The sequence below is a fragment of the Anas platyrhynchos genome, chromosome 35 (genome assembly GCF_047663525.1).
Source record: "Anas platyrhynchos isolate ZD024472 breed Pekin duck chromosome 35, IASCAAS_PekinDuck_T2T, whole genome shotgun sequence".
In the NCBI taxonomy this organism is placed as follows: domain Eukaryota; kingdom Metazoa; phylum Chordata; class Aves; order Anseriformes; family Anatidae; genus Anas; species Anas platyrhynchos.
Window position 1 is genome coordinate 2648398 of NC_092623.1, and position 16058 is coordinate 2664455.

The 16058-nt window shown below is 50.9% G+C and overlaps 2 protein-coding genes and 1 long non-coding RNA gene across 3 annotated transcripts; all 3 read left to right on the forward strand.

The window, feature by feature from the left end:
- The first annotated feature begins 42 nt into the window (after window positions 1-42).
- LOC140000947 (ATPase family AAA domain-containing protein 2-like) lies at window positions 43-3181 on the forward strand. The gene is made up of 5 exons (XM_072032053.1): window positions 43-179; window positions 993-1446; window positions 1664-1779; window positions 2166-2340; window positions 2711-3181. The coding sequence occupies exons 2-5, from the start codon at window positions 1429-1431 to the stop codon at window positions 2858-2860; spliced, it is 459 nt and encodes a 152-aa protein (XP_071888154.1). The 5' UTR covers window positions 43-179; window positions 993-1428; the 3' UTR covers window positions 2861-3181.
- A 20-nt stretch (window positions 3182-3201) lies between these two features.
- On the forward strand, window positions 3202-4390 carry LOC140000948 (uncharacterized). Its single transcript, XR_011806138.1, has 2 exons — window positions 3202-4097; window positions 4311-4390. It is a non-coding gene; the product is annotated as an uncharacterized lncRNA (long non-coding RNA).
- Window positions 4391-9224: 4834 nt separating this feature from the next.
- Window positions 9225-15702, forward strand: LOC140000946 (maestro heat-like repeat-containing protein family member 7). Its single transcript, XM_072032051.1, has 13 exons — window positions 9225-9367; window positions 9745-9901; window positions 10426-10517; window positions 10948-11097; window positions 11281-11435; window positions 11811-11958; window positions 12224-12361; window positions 12797-12973; window positions 13223-13378; window positions 13689-13790; window positions 13952-14054; window positions 14195-14254; window positions 14883-15702. Exons 4-13 carry the CDS (start codon window positions 11062-11064, stop codon window positions 15017-15019), a joined length of 1212 nt encoding a protein of 403 aa, XP_071888152.1. The 5' UTR covers window positions 9225-9367; window positions 9745-9901; window positions 10426-10517; window positions 10948-11061; the 3' UTR covers window positions 15020-15702.
- Window positions 15703-16058: the final 356 nt, after the last annotated feature.

Here is a 16058-nt window from a genome sequence, read left to right on the forward strand (position 1 = left end):
TATTTTCTTTATCTTGTGATATCCTCCTCTCTTAAATGTATCTGTATCATTATTCTAAATTCTTTCCTTTCAGTAAGACAAAGAGATCGAGAGAGGACTAACTCGGGCCAGCCCCATTCTGTCAGACAGAAAGAGTCACTTGAAAATGCTGGGTCACAAAAATGTAGGAGACGTGCCAGGTTGGTGTATGGCTAGTGATAGCTCTTACTTATCCGTAGAGCTGTCAGTCTCCTTACTGCATAATGCTTCAAAGGGTTTTCAGTTTAGTGGTAATTACAGAGTAAGTTTATGAACGGTACTTTGGTAGTCTTAAGGTAGAGAGGAAAGAAATATTTGGAGGGGAGGAGGTGGATACTTTTAAGTTGGTTTCTTTTTTAAATCCGATATTTGTGGGTCACTGATAAGATGATTATGGAGGTAGTGTCTTGGGTTTCTGTAACTGAAATTCTTTGGTTCTGGAACTGAAGCCAGAATCCCCCCTTAAAAATCTTAGTCAGACTATTTAATCTTGAAGGATAGAAATGATTTTCTTAAAACCGAAAATAATTGTATTCGATTTAGAGGGAGAGGCTTTATGGAAGTTTTGTTAGATTTAAAAAAAAAAAAAAGAAAAAGTTATCAGTCAAATACTGACTCTAGTTTCTGTTTGGAATCAACTAATGTTTCTATGTGAAGTTAACCTTAAACAATAAAAGATCTAAATGAAATCATAAATTGCCTTAGTAATGATAAAGGCTTTTTGGATTCTGTAAGCAGTTAGTGCGTAGAGAATGCTGTTGATTGCCAGATATTTTGTTGAGCATTCTTGAAAGCAGACAGTTGTCACGAGGAAAATCATGTCATGGCCTTTGAAATCAGATTCCTAAGGAGTACAATGGACTGGAAAATAGATCTCAGAGTAAATTTTGAGATAGAATTCCCTTGATTTTTGGTGTTACTGAGTATCTGCTCTGTTTTCTTTTGAACTTTCTGGTCTATATGCTTGCTTGCAGACAGAGACGTGCAGATGACATCAGTGATTCTACACCCTCTTGCTCATCTCCCTTGCTTAGCACGTGTGATACGGAGGACGGTGGTGAGAGCAGTGAGGATGGCGAGAGCATATCTCCAAGAAGGTTGCTGTCGTTAGAGAATAGGGGAGGGATGAACCTCCTTCAAATTAATATTTAGCCATGCTTAAGTTTATCTGAATGTAACTGTGTAAGTTTATGTCAATTAATTAGGTCTTCTATATGTTAATTAATGTCTTCTACATTTGCTTGGCATTATTACAAAAACCAAAAATCTTCGAGCTGCATCTTAAAGAAAAAGAAGCCCTATAACTTCTCCTTAATTCGAATCAGGACTTTTTGAGTGAAACGTCAGAAACGGGACCTAAAGAGAGTTCAGAGGGATCAAAAGAAAGTTGGAAGAAGTCAGGGAGATGCAATGCAAACAGATAGTGCGGTAAGTCGTAAACTAATCATCGTGTCAGCGAGTGTTTCCAGTGATTACGAAAGATCTCAGTGTGCCATCTACAACTACCTTTGATGGTTTTCTCTAAAGCAACTTCAAAAATTGCCCAGAATGTTTCCGTTGTGCTGAGATAATTTCTGATGAAACCTTGATCTAGATTGCTGCTTTCTTTAACATACAAACTCTGTTGTGTTGAATTTCTCTCTAGATTGGATTTGAGAACGTGGGTGGTCTTTCGGAACACATTGCAGCTTTGAAAGAGATGGTGATTTTTCCCCTCCTGTATCCAGAAGTTTTTCAGCGGTTCAATATTCAGCCCCCAAGGTAACTCATTACAGTGATAAATCGTAAGTCAGCTGTTTTCAGGAGAAAGATCAGTTAAGGTATCAATATGCTTCCGTGCTTCAACATTTTTGGCAGCGGTGAACGTTTGTTTTAGTAGTAGCAAAAAGTGGTTTCTTAAAAACGGATAGAATCAAGAATATTTGTAGGTTAAAAATAGAAGCAATGTCTTAAAATTTTAAGTTTTACCATCTGGTGTTTTTAAAAAGTTGGGTTAGTTGGGTTGGAGTGGTTTTGTTCTCCGTTTTATGTACAAGTCAGCTTGATTAGTTTGCAAGCAAGAAGGGATTATCTAGTGGAAGTCAATTGTAACATGTTGCCTGGAAGCCCAGTTGTTTTTCCTGCCTACTTTTGCTTTTTTATTGCAGAGGCTGTCTATTTTATGGCCCCCCAGGAACAGGGAAAACACTAGTTGCTCGTGCACTTGCCAGTGAATATAGCCGAAGTGACAGGAAAATATCATTTTTTATGAGAAATGCTTTGGACTGCATGAGAAAATACGTGGGGGAATCAGAACGCCAACTTCGTGTGTTATTTGAACAGGTGAGGTTGAAATGCACAGTGTATTCTGTCAGAGTTGAAACCATTATTTTCTGTGGTCAACGTTTTTAAGTAGAACTTGCTCTTTTTTTGTATTTTGTTAGTTTTTTTTTCCCACTGAAATGGAAATGCCAGTGTTTCTGCTGTGAATGTCAGCTGTAAGAACTACTGGAACGATTTGCTTCCTGTCACCCGGATACAGTGGGTTGAGACAGACTGTCTTCTGTTAGTCATGCCAGATACTCCAGTAGCTCTATCAGTAGAGGTCCCAGAGGCTAAAATGAAAGATGTAGTTTAGATGACATTCCAACCATGATGTTTTTGTGCATTTTTCCTTTAAATAATGCTGTTTTACTCTGTGTTTTCGTGCTAGGCCTATCAGATGCGACCTTCAATTATTTTCTTTGATGAGATAGATGGTCTCGCTCCTGTGCGCTCCAGTAAACAAGACCACATTCACAGAATCACAGAATTTCTAGGTTGGAAGAGACCTCAAGATCATCGAGTCCAACCTCTGACCTAACGCTAACAGTCCCCACTAAACCATATCCCTAAGCTCCACATCTAAACGTCTTTTAAAGACTTCCAGGGATGGTGACTCCACCACTTCCCTGGGTACCCTGTTCCAGTGCCTAACAACCCTTCCGGTAAAGAAGTTCTTCCTAAGATCCAGCCTAAAACTCCCCTGGCGCAACTTTAGCCCATTCCCCCTCGTCCTGTCACCAGGCACGTGGGAGAACAGGCCAACCCCCACCTCGCTACAGCCTCCTTTAAGGTATCTGTAAAGAGCAATAAGGTCACCCCTGAGTCTCCTCTTCTTCAGGCTGAACAAACCCAGCTCCTTCAGCCGCTCCTCGTAGGACTTGTTCTCCAGGCCCCTCACCAGCTTCGTCGCCCTTCTCTGGACCCGCTCAAGCACCTCGATGTCCTTCTTGTAGCGAGGGGCCCAAAACTGAACACAGTACTCGAGGTGCGGCATCACCAGAGCCGAGTCCAGGGGGACGATCACCTCCCTAGCCCTGCTGGCCACACTGTTTCTGATACAAGCCAGGATGCCGTTGGCCTTTGTGGCCACCTGAGCACACTGCTGGCTCATATTCAGCCGACTGTCCACCATCACTCCCAGGTCCTTCTCTGCCAGGCAGCTCTCCAACCACTCATCTCCCAGCCTGTAGCTCTGCTTGGGGTTATTGCGCCCCAGGTGCAGGACCCGGCACTTGGCCTTGTTGAACTTCATACAGTTGACCTCAGCCCATCGGTGCAGCCTATCCGATCCTCCTGCAGAGCCTTCCTATCCTCGAGCAGATCGACACATGCACATAGCTTGGTGTCATCTGCAAACTTACTGAGGGTGCACTCAATGCCCTCATCCAGATCATCGATGAAGATATTAAAGAGGACCGGCCCCAGCACCGAGCCCTGGGGACGCCACTAGTGACCGGCCTCCAACTGGACTTGACTCCATTTACCACGACTCTTTGGGCCTGGCTATCCAGCCAGTTTCTAACCCAACGAAGCGTGCGCCAGGGGCGTGGCCGTGCGGCGGCCGCTGGCGAGATGGCGGTGGTGGTGGGGGGCGGTGGCGGATCCTCGGCGTCCTGCGCGCCCTCCGCCCGCGGCCTCGAGCGGCCCAACCCGCTGGTGCGCCTCACCCGCCCCGTGTGCCTCGAGGTGTTCGACAGCCCCGTGCGCATCACAGGAGTGCTAACTTCATGGAACACCTTCAGAGATGACACCGGTTTTCATACGATACTTTTGTGGTACGTGTTTCTACATCCTTGGAATACGTGAGCCTGATGACTCTTAAAACCCAGCTTTTTTTATGTAGCCACTACTGTAAAATGTAGTCCTTGCAGATGGTATAATGAGAGAAGTGGAATTACTGTTAAGTCAGAGGAGGAGACAGCTGGTTTTGTGTTGTGTTAACCAATATGGCCCTGGCAGTAAAGAATTTCTGTACCCTTTGTTCATAGGATTATGATGCTGATGAAGATGACATGATGGCACAGGTTTTGATGTGTTCTTTGCGGGATAAATAAAATAAAAAAGAAGACTAATTGTCAAACCAAGCTTCCATGAGAGGGAAATGGCTAGCATTCTTGCACTTCTCCCTGTCCATGCCAAGATGAACTCAGGCATTCAGAAATACGGAAGACTTTAATCTTAGTTTTGAATCCCCGTTTGATCTTTTGGTATCATTCTTGTTTTTTATTAATATGACTATGTTGCTCAACCACGTAAGGCTAATTTTCTTTTTTGTTTCACACAAAGCTTATTTATAGGTCAGTGTGGAGGAGACAGTTCTGTTTTCCTTCACATCTGCCTGTTTTCTGATTGCTTTCTGCCAGTTGTGCTAGTTTGACTAAAGCCAGAAATACTCCAAATTGACTGGCATGAGCTAGCTGGTAAATCTCTTCTTCCCCTGATCTTGTTTACATTTCTTAAATGATAGTATGAGAGGTGTCTTTGTGGCTCTTTTCCTTTAGTGAGACCCCTAGGTGCTAACTCACCAGATTAGTTCCTGTTTCAACTGGCCTATGATGCCTGTGATTTCATGATGTTTACCAGTGTTTGAATTCTCACAGGCAGCCTCTCAATTATATGGAAAACATGTCTTCAGTATGTCTTCAAACTGCAACATTCCTTAGCAAAAATGTTTGAAGCTGAGTAAGAAACTAGTTCAAAACACTTTAGTTCTATACCTGATTACGCTTTTGTTCCATACTTTGACCATAATTTCTAGCCTGCCTGGAAAACAGAACTTTGGTGTTAGCTAAAATGCGTAACTTTCAACTGTTACAGCAAATATTAATCATTTGTTGGCCTTACTAAATTGGTGTTTAAAAAATCGGTATTCTAGGAATCTTAAGCCTTATGCTTGTAGGGGAATTCAGAAGCTTTTTCAATATCCGTATCTTATGTAAACTAAAAATTTCATATATATATTCCTAGTTGTTCCATCCCTCAAGGCAAGCTGGTAGCAAAACTTATAACCCGTAGCACTTGCACAGCACTGCCTTCCGCATTGCAGATTCTAACAAGTATTTTGAATTCCTGTTTTTACTTAAATGTCGCTAAGGTAGCTGAAGCTGTGCTTAGATTGTTTTCCATATACATACAGTATGGAGGTATAGCTTTCAAAGAAAATGTAAAATATAAACAAGTTTGAGTTCATAGACAATGGATACTTGATACTCAGTTGTACACTTTCATTGTAGAGTTTCATTTTTAGTTTAACACTAATTGCACGATCTGTATGCTGAGATCAAGCAGTCTCAGAGACCCGAACAGAACTTGGAAATTGGAGTAGTAGTGCTGAGATGTCTGGTCTCATTGAACTTGGCATGCCTGATTGGAGCAGTGGACCTGCATCACCACAGAACTGAGTACTAACCAATTTATTTGACCAATAAACTTCACACTCTGCAGACTGCAGCATAGCCTTACCCTTAAGAAATGAAACGCACCCCAGCTAAAACATCTTGATTAAACTTTGTGTCCAGCAAGTTTGTGGCTTCTAATATATTTAACTTGGTTTTGGTGTGCTTTCCCTAATGTGGTAAGGCTGGTATAGATTCTCACTGAGGTATCTGCTTGGTGACTGCAATCTTAGTCTTAGGGAAAAAATACATCAGTGTGGGAAAAGTACTGTGTTATGGGGTTGGTGATTCCTAATGCTTGGTCTGTGAAGAGATTACAAGGTGCTAGTGGTTGGGTAGGGATTTCTAGGTTCTGGCTATGACAAAGTTTTGTGATAAAGATTGGCCTGAGTCTAGATTTCTGCAACTGTTCTAAGTGCACTTCCACACAATTCTGACATTCATAGGTATTACAGTTTTGCACCTACATAAAATCTGCTTGATCTTTGGGGAATGGAAAAAAAAAAAAGGATGATGACCTGTTTAATTTACTGTGAACACGTTAATTTATCCTGAAAACTTGTAACTCAATGCCAAAACAGGTGCTTCTAAACGATAGTTGAAACCAATTTACTAAGCCTGAGATCAGCATGTGGTCTGTGTTAACTTACCTATTTTTTATGTCTTAAAACGAGTCTTGTCCTTAAAAAGCTTGTCCATTATGACTACTCCTGGAAGAAAGTCATGTGGAATGTAACAAAATTTACTGAACCGGTAAGTAAAACTTGTATTTTTCTATTAGTTCCATTGTTTCAACTCTTCTGACGCTTATGGACAGCATAGATAACAGAGGGGAGATCGTGGTAATCGGAGCTACCAACAGACTGGATTCTATAGATCCTGCTTTACGAAGACCAGGACGCTTTGACAGAGTTCCTCTTCAACTTGCTAAATACAGAGGTGAGAACTTAAATTCAACATTAGTGCTACCGTGGCAAAGTCCAACTTTATAGGGAAAAAAAATTGACAACTTGAACAAAAGAGTGGTATGTAGAGACACCGCCTTGTTCCATGGAGGGCAAATCTGGTACTGGATATATATGGTCAGGATGATACCACCAAGTAGTTAGTTCTATAACCAAACCTTTCATTCCCAAAGTTGTACCTGTTTACTTAATTATTTAGTCCACTTGGGCGCTTTCATCATGAAGTTGTGTTTTTGGTCTCAATCCTTCACTTATGAATGAATAGGGGACGTGTTTGCATTTGATTGTGCCCCGGATCAGTGATAGTAGTTTGAGTCATAATTTTGTCTTTTTTTTTTTCTTACTAGGAAATTAAGAAAGAAATCTCAGCCTTCTGGTCCGACACGTAGTCTTCAACATACTTAATTTTTACGCTCCAGAGGCTTTTGTTGCACACTGCTCTGTTATTTGTAAGCAATTTAGTAAATAGTATCTCATATAGGGATATAAAATCTAATATATATGTATTTTAAGATATTTTAAATTTATTTGACCTTTCGTAAATATATTTAAGTACTTTTATTTGATATTTCTGTTCTATATATGTAGCTCTCTATTTATTATCCTATATATATAGGATCATAGAGAAGTGAGAAACAAAGGAAAGAAACCAAAGGCACCTTCCCCCCCATCCACCCTCTTCCACCTCCTCCCCCCGAGCGGGGGGAGGGGTGTCCCATTGAGAGCTCTTGGAGCACCCATCCCTCTGGGTTGATCCCTGGCTGCTCTGACCCTACTTCAGTGCCACTCACAGGCAGCACAGGGCAGGAAGGGTGCCCGCCTCCCTTGGGGGAACCGGGGGCTGCCCACTGAGGTCTTCTGGCAGCCCCGTATCCCACGGGGCAGCTGCTTGCCAAGCCTCGGGGCTTCTGGAAGGTGGAAGGCAGTCCTCATGGCAGGGACCGAAGCCCCGCAGCGCTGCGTCCTCCTACCTGAGCCCCTCGAGGTCCTGCTGCTGGCCGTGGGTCTCCCCTCTCACACTCCTGGGGCAGTTGGTGGGATGGCTCCTCCTTTGCCACACTTGGGAGAATAGGCAGCTACGATGGGAGGCTTTGGATGCTCTTCATTACCTCTTCCGATTCATCCAGACAAACAGTAAGAGAAGCTGTGTTGGGCTGCCCTCCCCTCCAGCCGAGAGGCTCCCCCCAAAAAAAACGGGACTGGCTGGATACCCCTGGTGGGGTGGGGGGTAAAAGCAAAGGGTAAAAAGGGGGGGGGAGGAGGAAAGGAGGAAATAGGGTACAAGTGGTAGGGTAAAAAGAGGGGGTATGAGGGGAAGGGCATACGGACTGGGGGCAAAAAGGGGGAGGGGGGCTAGAGGGGGCACTGGGGCTCCACCGGCCCTTCTGACCTGGACCAGCTCTGCTGGCGCTGCCGAGCTGTGCTGCCCGATGCCCGGTGCCATCCCGGTTGTGCTCTGCAGGTGCTGCTGGAAGAGGAGCCCTTGGACGTTCTGCACACAGCAGTGCAGCAGCAAGCCATGCTTGCACTTGGCCACTTGAGGTATGTGCCCAGCCCCTGCTCTGGCCCTGGGCCTGGCTTCCAGGCTTCCCCTGTCTAGACAGCAGCCTGGCAGTGCCAGCCGCGGGGCCGCTGCTCGCCAAGCCTCGGGGCTTCTGGAAGGTGGAAGGCAGTCCCCATGGCAGGGACCGAGGCCCCGCAGTGCTGCATCCTCTTCCCTGAGGCCCTGCTCCCAGCACCGTGACAACGAGGCCCCTTGCTTTCTTTGCAGCTATGTCAACTTAGCACTGGATGGCAGGAAGAAGAGCATCCTGCTCACCTGTTTCAACAGTGTTTTCTTGCTGCCCTCACACGAGCATTTGGAGGGCCAGAGCCGCGTCTGCTACTTGAAGGTATGCTCTGGGAGAGCTCTTGGAGCACCCATCCCTCTGGGTTGATCCCTGGCTGCTCTGTGCTGAGATCTGTGCAGATCCTGGCAGAGGGAGAGGGACTGGAGATCCACTGCCACCCCTTTGTTGTCCTTGCAGACCCTGGACGCCATGGACCGCATGCTGAGGCTGTTCATCAGAAATTCTCCCCTCTCCGGCTTCACTGAGCTCCAGGACATCTTGCAGGTCTGCCACTTGCCAAGAGCAGTGTTCCCAGGGGCGCTTCCTCACCCGGAGGGAATTCAGCATCCACTCCAGAATGGACAGACCCTACTTCAGTGCCATGCACAGGCAGCACAGGGCAGGAAGGGTGCCCGCCTCCCTTGGGGGAACCGGGGGCTGCCCACTGAGGTCTTCTGGCAGCCCCGTATCCCCTGGCTGCAGACCTTTCCCCTCCACAGACTCCTCCTGTGTCGGAGAAAAGCCTTGCCCATGGCACTCCTGGGCTTCCTTTACGTCTACACAGCGGCAGGAATTGGACCCCTCTTCCCAGGCACTGCACTGGTCACCACTGGTGCTGCTGCTGTCCACCTGCCTCCCTGTCCGTGGTGCTTTCCTCCCGAGATCGGAGTGCTGCGGGAGCCCAGCACTGATGCTCCTGCTTTAGCGGGCATCAGCTCCCAGGGCAGACCAGCACTTTCTCCCCTCACAGATTCTGCTGCTCTTTGCCAACTCCCACAGAGAAGCTATTTGCGAGAGGGCCGTGGGGAGGGCCGCGAAGCTGACCGGCTGGCTAGCCACACGCTTCTCACCGGAGGTAAGGAGCCACGCACCCCTCCAGCCAGCCCACCTCCCCTTCCCCGCAGACCACATCAGCCTGCAGCTCAGGGGTGCTGCCGAGGCAAGCCCGGCTACAGACCCTCAGCTAGGGCTCAGCCCTGAAGCAAGGGCCTTCAGCCCTCCTTTGCCCATGGACCCCGAGTGGGGGATGTTCCCAGTCCCTGAGAGCACTCTTGGGAGCCAGCTCTGCCCCCCGTCCTGTGCAGGCCTCAAGCGCCCAGGGAGCACGGTGGGAGAGCAGGCATGGCCAAGGCTGCTGACTCACCTGGGAGCCAGCCCTGGGCACACTCTTGGCTCCAGGACTTTGGCCCCAGCTGCCTCCCACAGCACTTCCCTCCTCTCTCTCTCGCCCAGGACCACAGCGCTGATGGAGGATACACTGAGTGCAATGTGCCGCTCCTGGGACAGTTGGTGGGATGGCTCCTCCTTTGCCACACTTGCGAGAACAGGCAGATACGATGGGAGGCTTTGGATGCTCTTTATTACCTCTACCAATTCATCCAGAAAAACAGTAAGAGAAGCTGTGTTGGGCTTCCTTCCCCTCCAGACACAGGCACTGCCTGAGGCACTTGCTTCTTCTCCTAAGTAGTGCCATGGAGCGCTCTTGTGGAGACCTCTAGAGCGGTCTTCCTAGAGAGAGGATCCCTGTATGTCCCCCTCGTATCCCTGCACTACAGCGCTCCAGCCCTTCGAGCCACCCCCCACACCTCAGTTAGGCCAATAGCGTTTTAGTTGTGCGATTTGCACGCAGGGCTCTCGTTCCTTTGCGTGTCCCAGGCTGGGAGCATTTGCATGTGTACCCCTGAGGCACACGTCAGCCCTTGCTCTCTTGCCATCTCCGTTGCTCCCATCAGCTGTCTGCCTTTGCTTTCCATCTCTGTCCAACACTGCCTCCCTGGGCTCTGCAGCATCTCCGCCCTCCTCAGCCATTCCTACTCAAAAGCTCTTTTCACCACTTGGTAAGCCTCCTAACAAAAGTGGCTTGTCCTTGTGAATCTTCTTCTTTTTGTCCCCCTCCGCTGCCGCCGTGTTTAGGAAGAACAGCGCCAGAAGCTAGTCAACAGCCTCAGGGGAAAGCTGAGGCCATACCGAGGCTTCCTTTACCCACTGCCACGGACATTGCCACGGTAATGAGTTCCTCCCTTCCTGGCACACTTGTCCCAGCAGCAGCAGGAGACTTGTGGGAACACAGGGCTCCAGCATCAGTGCGGCTGGTGTGGCCTCGCTGTTCTGGCCCGCGCGGTCCTGCTGTCCCTGAGTAGGGCCTTTCCATAGGCCTCCCAGCAGCAGTTTCTCCTGGCCCTCCTGGCCACCAGCAAGCCCCGCATATCTCCAGGGCCAGCACCCTGGGCCCGTGCCTCCAACCCTGGTCCCTCACCCCGAGGGCTCTTCTCAGCCCCCACCACGCAGGGACTGCAGCCCCTGCTTCCTGCTTTCCCGTGGGCACTGCTGCCAGCACGCTCAGGCATCTGTCTCCAGAGCTGCTCTCACCGCTCAGTTCTGCAGCACCATCGGGGCACTTGCTGCACCGTGTCTTATGTCCCTTCCTCCTTGCAGAACTTTGGAAAATACCTCCAGCAGTCTCAGAGGACAGACGTCATCCTCAAGGTCATTGAAGCCCTGAGAGACTCCAACACATACGACAAGCAGGAGGTCAGCGGTGTGCTGGACATGGCCATCGAAGACCCTGCCTCCTGGCTGACCGACGTAAGTGGCCTGCAGTTGGATTGCCCTGCCCGTTAGCCCATGTCAGGCCCCGCTTCCTCCCTCCCACGTCCAGCCCTCTCAGGCACCGCAGGCAATCCCTGGAAGCCATCCCAGAGCCATGGGAAGGGCAGTTGTGTGAGTAGTGGCTGAAAGTACGTCTGCACTCCACTTTTGCCTCTCCAGGTGCCAGAGATCGTGAGGTGCATCTACAGACACGTGGAGTACATCAACACGGCATCAGCCCGGCGCAGCCTGGACAGCCTCATCCTCTGTCTGGCCAACCAGCGGCCAAGGGAGGTGGCCAGCACCCTGCTGCAGATGTGGCCATCATCTGACAGGCATGCCAACCTTCAGGTCTTCTTGTATGGGAGGGGAGGGGACAGGAGACTTTCCGCCTGACACATCCACAGCAAACTCCAGGGCCCTGCTCTGCGTTTCCAGAGCAGGGCCCTCCACGCCGCCATGCTTTCCAGCCGTGGTTCCTTGGCCACAGCCAGGGCAGCCAGAGCTGAGCAAGCCAGCCAGGATCCCTGCCACCACAGGGAACGTCATCTCTGCCCTCTCCTGCTTGCCTGGACAAGGCTCCCAGGGCACCCCAAGGGAGGGGGGCGGCAGGGCCAGGGCTGCAGGACAGCCTGGGGCCTGCAGGGCCTGTGCAGGCCACGGCGCTGGGGCGGAGTGTGCCCTGCTGACTGAGTGCTCCGTCCTTGCAGCGCTGCCCTGGCCATGTGGGAAACCATGTTCTCCCAGAAGCAGACGATGGAGAATGTCCTGAGGGAGACACTTGGCGTGCTCCAGGAGCAGAAGCTGCGCGGGCTCCCGGGTTTCATCCCAGAGGACAACTGCATCCCTCACTTGGCGGTGAGTTACTGGACGAGGCCTTGCTCCTCTTCAGGGCCGTGTGTGTGCCTCTGCCCATCTACCCCCAAACTGGCAGCTCCTTCAGGACGTCCGTGCGGGAGGAGCAGGCAAAGAAAGGCTGCTGGGTGCTGCCAGGCACAGGGCACTCAGGGGCCCTGCGGCCCTCCACAGCCACAGCTGCCCCTGGCCTGAGGCACCGGGAGAGCCAGGAGCTGCCTGCAGCCCTGCAGGCTCCGACAGTCTCTCAATGCTGTGTTCCTTTCAGCTGCTGGCCCACCCAGATGTTGGAGAAGACGACTTGGAGGCCCTGCGCCACCTCCAGAGGCTCTTGAAGCATCCCAACCGAGTGACGTACTCGGTGGTGCTCAGCGCTCTCCTCCCAGCGTCAGAGACACCTGTCACGGTGAGCAGGGCACACTACTGTGAAGGCCGGTGGGCCTTTGTCCTGAAGGTATCATGGCCTGCTCCCGGCCAGCTGGGAGGGCTCTGCTCTGCCCGCAGCTCTGTGGCGCAGAAGAAATGGCCAAGAAATGAGCTGGCCATGGAGGGGCCCAGCGGCTCTCTGGGGAGCTTTCCATGCATGCCGTGTACCTTTTGGAGCAGGTCCGAAAAGGGGGCACAGAGTCTTTGCTCAGCTGCCCTCCTTTTCCTACCCTTGCTCCCCTCACATACGCAAGGGCTGCCCATGGCCATCGCCTGTCTGCTGGCTGCTGCCCGGTGCGACTCTCGTGCTGCCTCTGCGCGAGCAAGATGGCAGCCTGGTGCTCTGGCACCACAGGCTTCTGGCCAGGGTGGCCTTTCATCGTTTCACCAAATGGAAACTCTGTCCTTCCTCCAGGCAAGAAAACTTCCCGTGCTGCTGCCAGGCATCATTCAGGGCCTGCACGTTGCCAGGGCTGATACCAAGATGAAGGCCCTGCTTCTCATCGGAAACGTGATGGATCACGTGAAGAGGAAGCAGGCCAGCTCCATCGCTCTGCAAGTGGCTGGGGACATCCTGCCACTGTTTAACGATGTAAGGCTGCTGCAGGACCTGAGCCCACAGATGGGCACTCTCATGACAGCTGCCCCCCGTGAAGGAGGCCTCTTACTTTCCCTCTAGTGGGGCTGTGTCCTTTCACTGTGGCTACAGATCTGGCCACAGCTCCTCTGAGCACACTCTGATTCTGTAGCACCTCCGTTCACGTCAGCCACCCTAACGCCCCTGCTCACCGCGGGCAGGGAGCAGCTCTTGCTGAAGTCTTCCTCTCTTCCTCCCCACCAGGAGTGCAGCCAGCTGCAAGAGCTCTCCATCTGCCTCTACAACAAAGTGATGCAGGCTGTGTTGTGGTACCACAAGAGGCAGCTGAAGAAGGTCGTGCAGAGGGGCCTGCTCCCACTCTTTTTTCACCTGAGTGACCAGACCCAGAGCGTGGCCAAGGTGCGTATGGCATACCTGACTAGAGGGACTAGCAGACTGACACCACAGGGGTTGCCTGGGTGTCCGGGGCCAGGGCTGAAGGTAATCGGGCACTTGGCATGTGTGTCCCTTCGGGGTGCAGCTGCCTGTGTCATGGAGAATGGGGGCGCAGCTCCCCTCCTTCCTTATGCCAAACGCAGTTCACACTCACCCCCCACTGCATTATCCCACCGGGGGCTGGGAAAGGCCTGCAGCCCTGCCAAGAGGTGGGCGTTGCCAGGTCCCCTTCCCTGGGCTCTGGTGCCATCTCTCAGCCTCTGCTGCTCTGCAGGCCTCCCTGGAAGCCCTTGTCACCGCTGCAGACTTCCTGAAGCAGGGAAAACTCAAGCACCTGGCGCAGACAGAGCAGACCTGGAAGATCGCAGAGTACTTGGTAAAGACAACAGCTCTCTCCATACCTCAAAACCCCAGCCCCACAGGGCTCGTGGCTGGGAGATGGGAATGGCCTGAGGGGAAGGGGGGGTGTTGGCAGGAGGGGGTGGTCTGTCCAGCCGGGCAGGGTCTGCAAGCCCTGTAACCTTGCGCTCTCTCCAGCTCGTGCAGGACAAGGGAAAGGTGGAGAAATACCTGCAGCAGAGCCTGCCGTACCTGCAGCACACTCAGGTCGCCTTGCGGGAGGCAGCCGTCAGGTTCATCGGTGAGCCACAGCCCCCGGGGTCCCTCTTTTGTCAGCCTTTAGCAGCCCCAGTGTCCCTAGAGTCCCCCCCGGGACTGGGTCCCCATGCAAGTGGGCCTGGGGGCAGCCTTGCAGGCTTCTGACAGCAGCTTTGTGCCTAGGTCTTGCCGCGCAGCACTGCAAGGACCAGAGCGAGATGAAGATCCATGAAATCTGCAGCAGTGAGTGAGGGCAGCGGGGTGTGGGTCCACGACCGGTGGGGCAGGGGGCATTCACCTTTCTCAGAGGGAAGGGAGAAAGTTTGTATGGCCAAAAGCTCGGCTGGGGTTGAAGCTGGCCAGTACTGCGCTGGCTAAGAAAAAGGGCTTTTCTGGAGTATGTTAACAGCAAAACACATCTGTCTACAACTTCCTTGTGACGGGGAGCAGAGAGGGAGGCACCGAGCTCTCCTCTCAGGCGACCGGTGATAGGAGGCGAGGGAGTGGCTTAAAGCCGGGTCAGGGGATGTTCAGATCAGATTTTGGGGAAAAGTCCCTCCCTGAGAGGGTGGTTGGGCACTGAAGCAGGCTCCCCAGGCAAGCAGGCATGGTGCCCGAGCTCGCGGGTGTTCAAGAAGCATTTGGACAAAGCTGTTGGATATGTGGTGTTAAGTCCTGTGCCGTCCAGTGTGCAGTCAGGAGTTGGGCTCAGTGATCCCTTCCAACGCAGGATAGTTAATGATTCTCTGACTCTAACCCCTTGGTCCCTCTGTGTCTTTGCGGGAAGTGACGGGTGGAGGGGTGGCAGGCTCTGCCCGCAGTCTCTGCAGACAGGTGGGTTTAATTTCTGCTCTGTTTCTCTCCATTGCAGTCCTCCGGCCCTTGCAGAATGACGAGGAGGAAAGTGTTGTGTCTCTGGCCACTCAGACCATCTTCATCCTGACACGTCCAAGGGAGCAGCTGACATCGAGCTGGTGCCGGCGGGCACTGTGCTGCTGCCTCTCCTAAGCCAGGGAGAGGCACAAAACCTTCAAACGCCTGCATTCCATTAAAATTCCAACACCACGTGCAGGGCCGTGGAATCCTTTGCATGGTGTGCTGAGCATTCCAGCCTCTACCGTAGTGGGCAGCTGTAAGGGTTTTAGGTGGTGTGGTGGGGAATGGCTTAGGGGCGGTGGCTTATGGAAAACGGACTCCACAATCCATAAGATTGTAAAGTAGGTGTGTTTATTCAGCGCTGGGCGGCACGGGGGTAGTCCCCCTGTGAGAAACAAAGTTGTGTTTTTGCAGTACAGAACTAATTTTCTGTATTGCAAGGTAGTTGTGTAGTCATAACAAGGAGAAATGCTAAGTAGATGAGTGGACGGTAGAAGGCCTCGCTGTTCCAAAATAAGTTGCAAGCTTGAGACAAACAGGATGAGCAGTATGAGAACAGTAAAACAAAGATCACAAGACCTCAACACACAAGAAGGGAGAAATTCAAGGGTTGAAAACAAGACAAATGGTACATATATGGTATAGAGGAGGGTCGAGCAGCTTGTGAACCTGTAGTACTCTGCCAATGAGGAAACAGGGGAGGTGATCAGGTGTCGGGTAATAGGGCATAAAAGGTTAGGATTTGTCTACTAAAATGCGCTCCTGATTGACAGGACGCCCGCCCTTGCAATCGCGAATAAAATAGCTTCACAGAAGATTCTGTCTAAAGAAAGTTATGTGAGATTTTCCTCACACCACCAAGGTCATGCGCACCTCATGCGGCAACTTGCCTTGCTTATCTGCAGCAAAGAGTTACTAGGCCTGAAGTTCCACAACGCACCTGTACATATTCACAGTCTGTCCCCACTTCGTCTTAAAATTAGTCCCAAGCAGTCATTGCTGGAAACTCCTCCCATCTGCGCTTGCGCAGTGTCTCCTGGTGGTCGTCATCAGGGGTCGTGGGGATGAAGGTTGGTGACTCTTCCTCGTCACTGCAAAATAACATCATCTTCCTATCCATAAGCATGCTGTAAATATTACTCACTTGAAGAAGAGCTGCATGCAGAAAAGG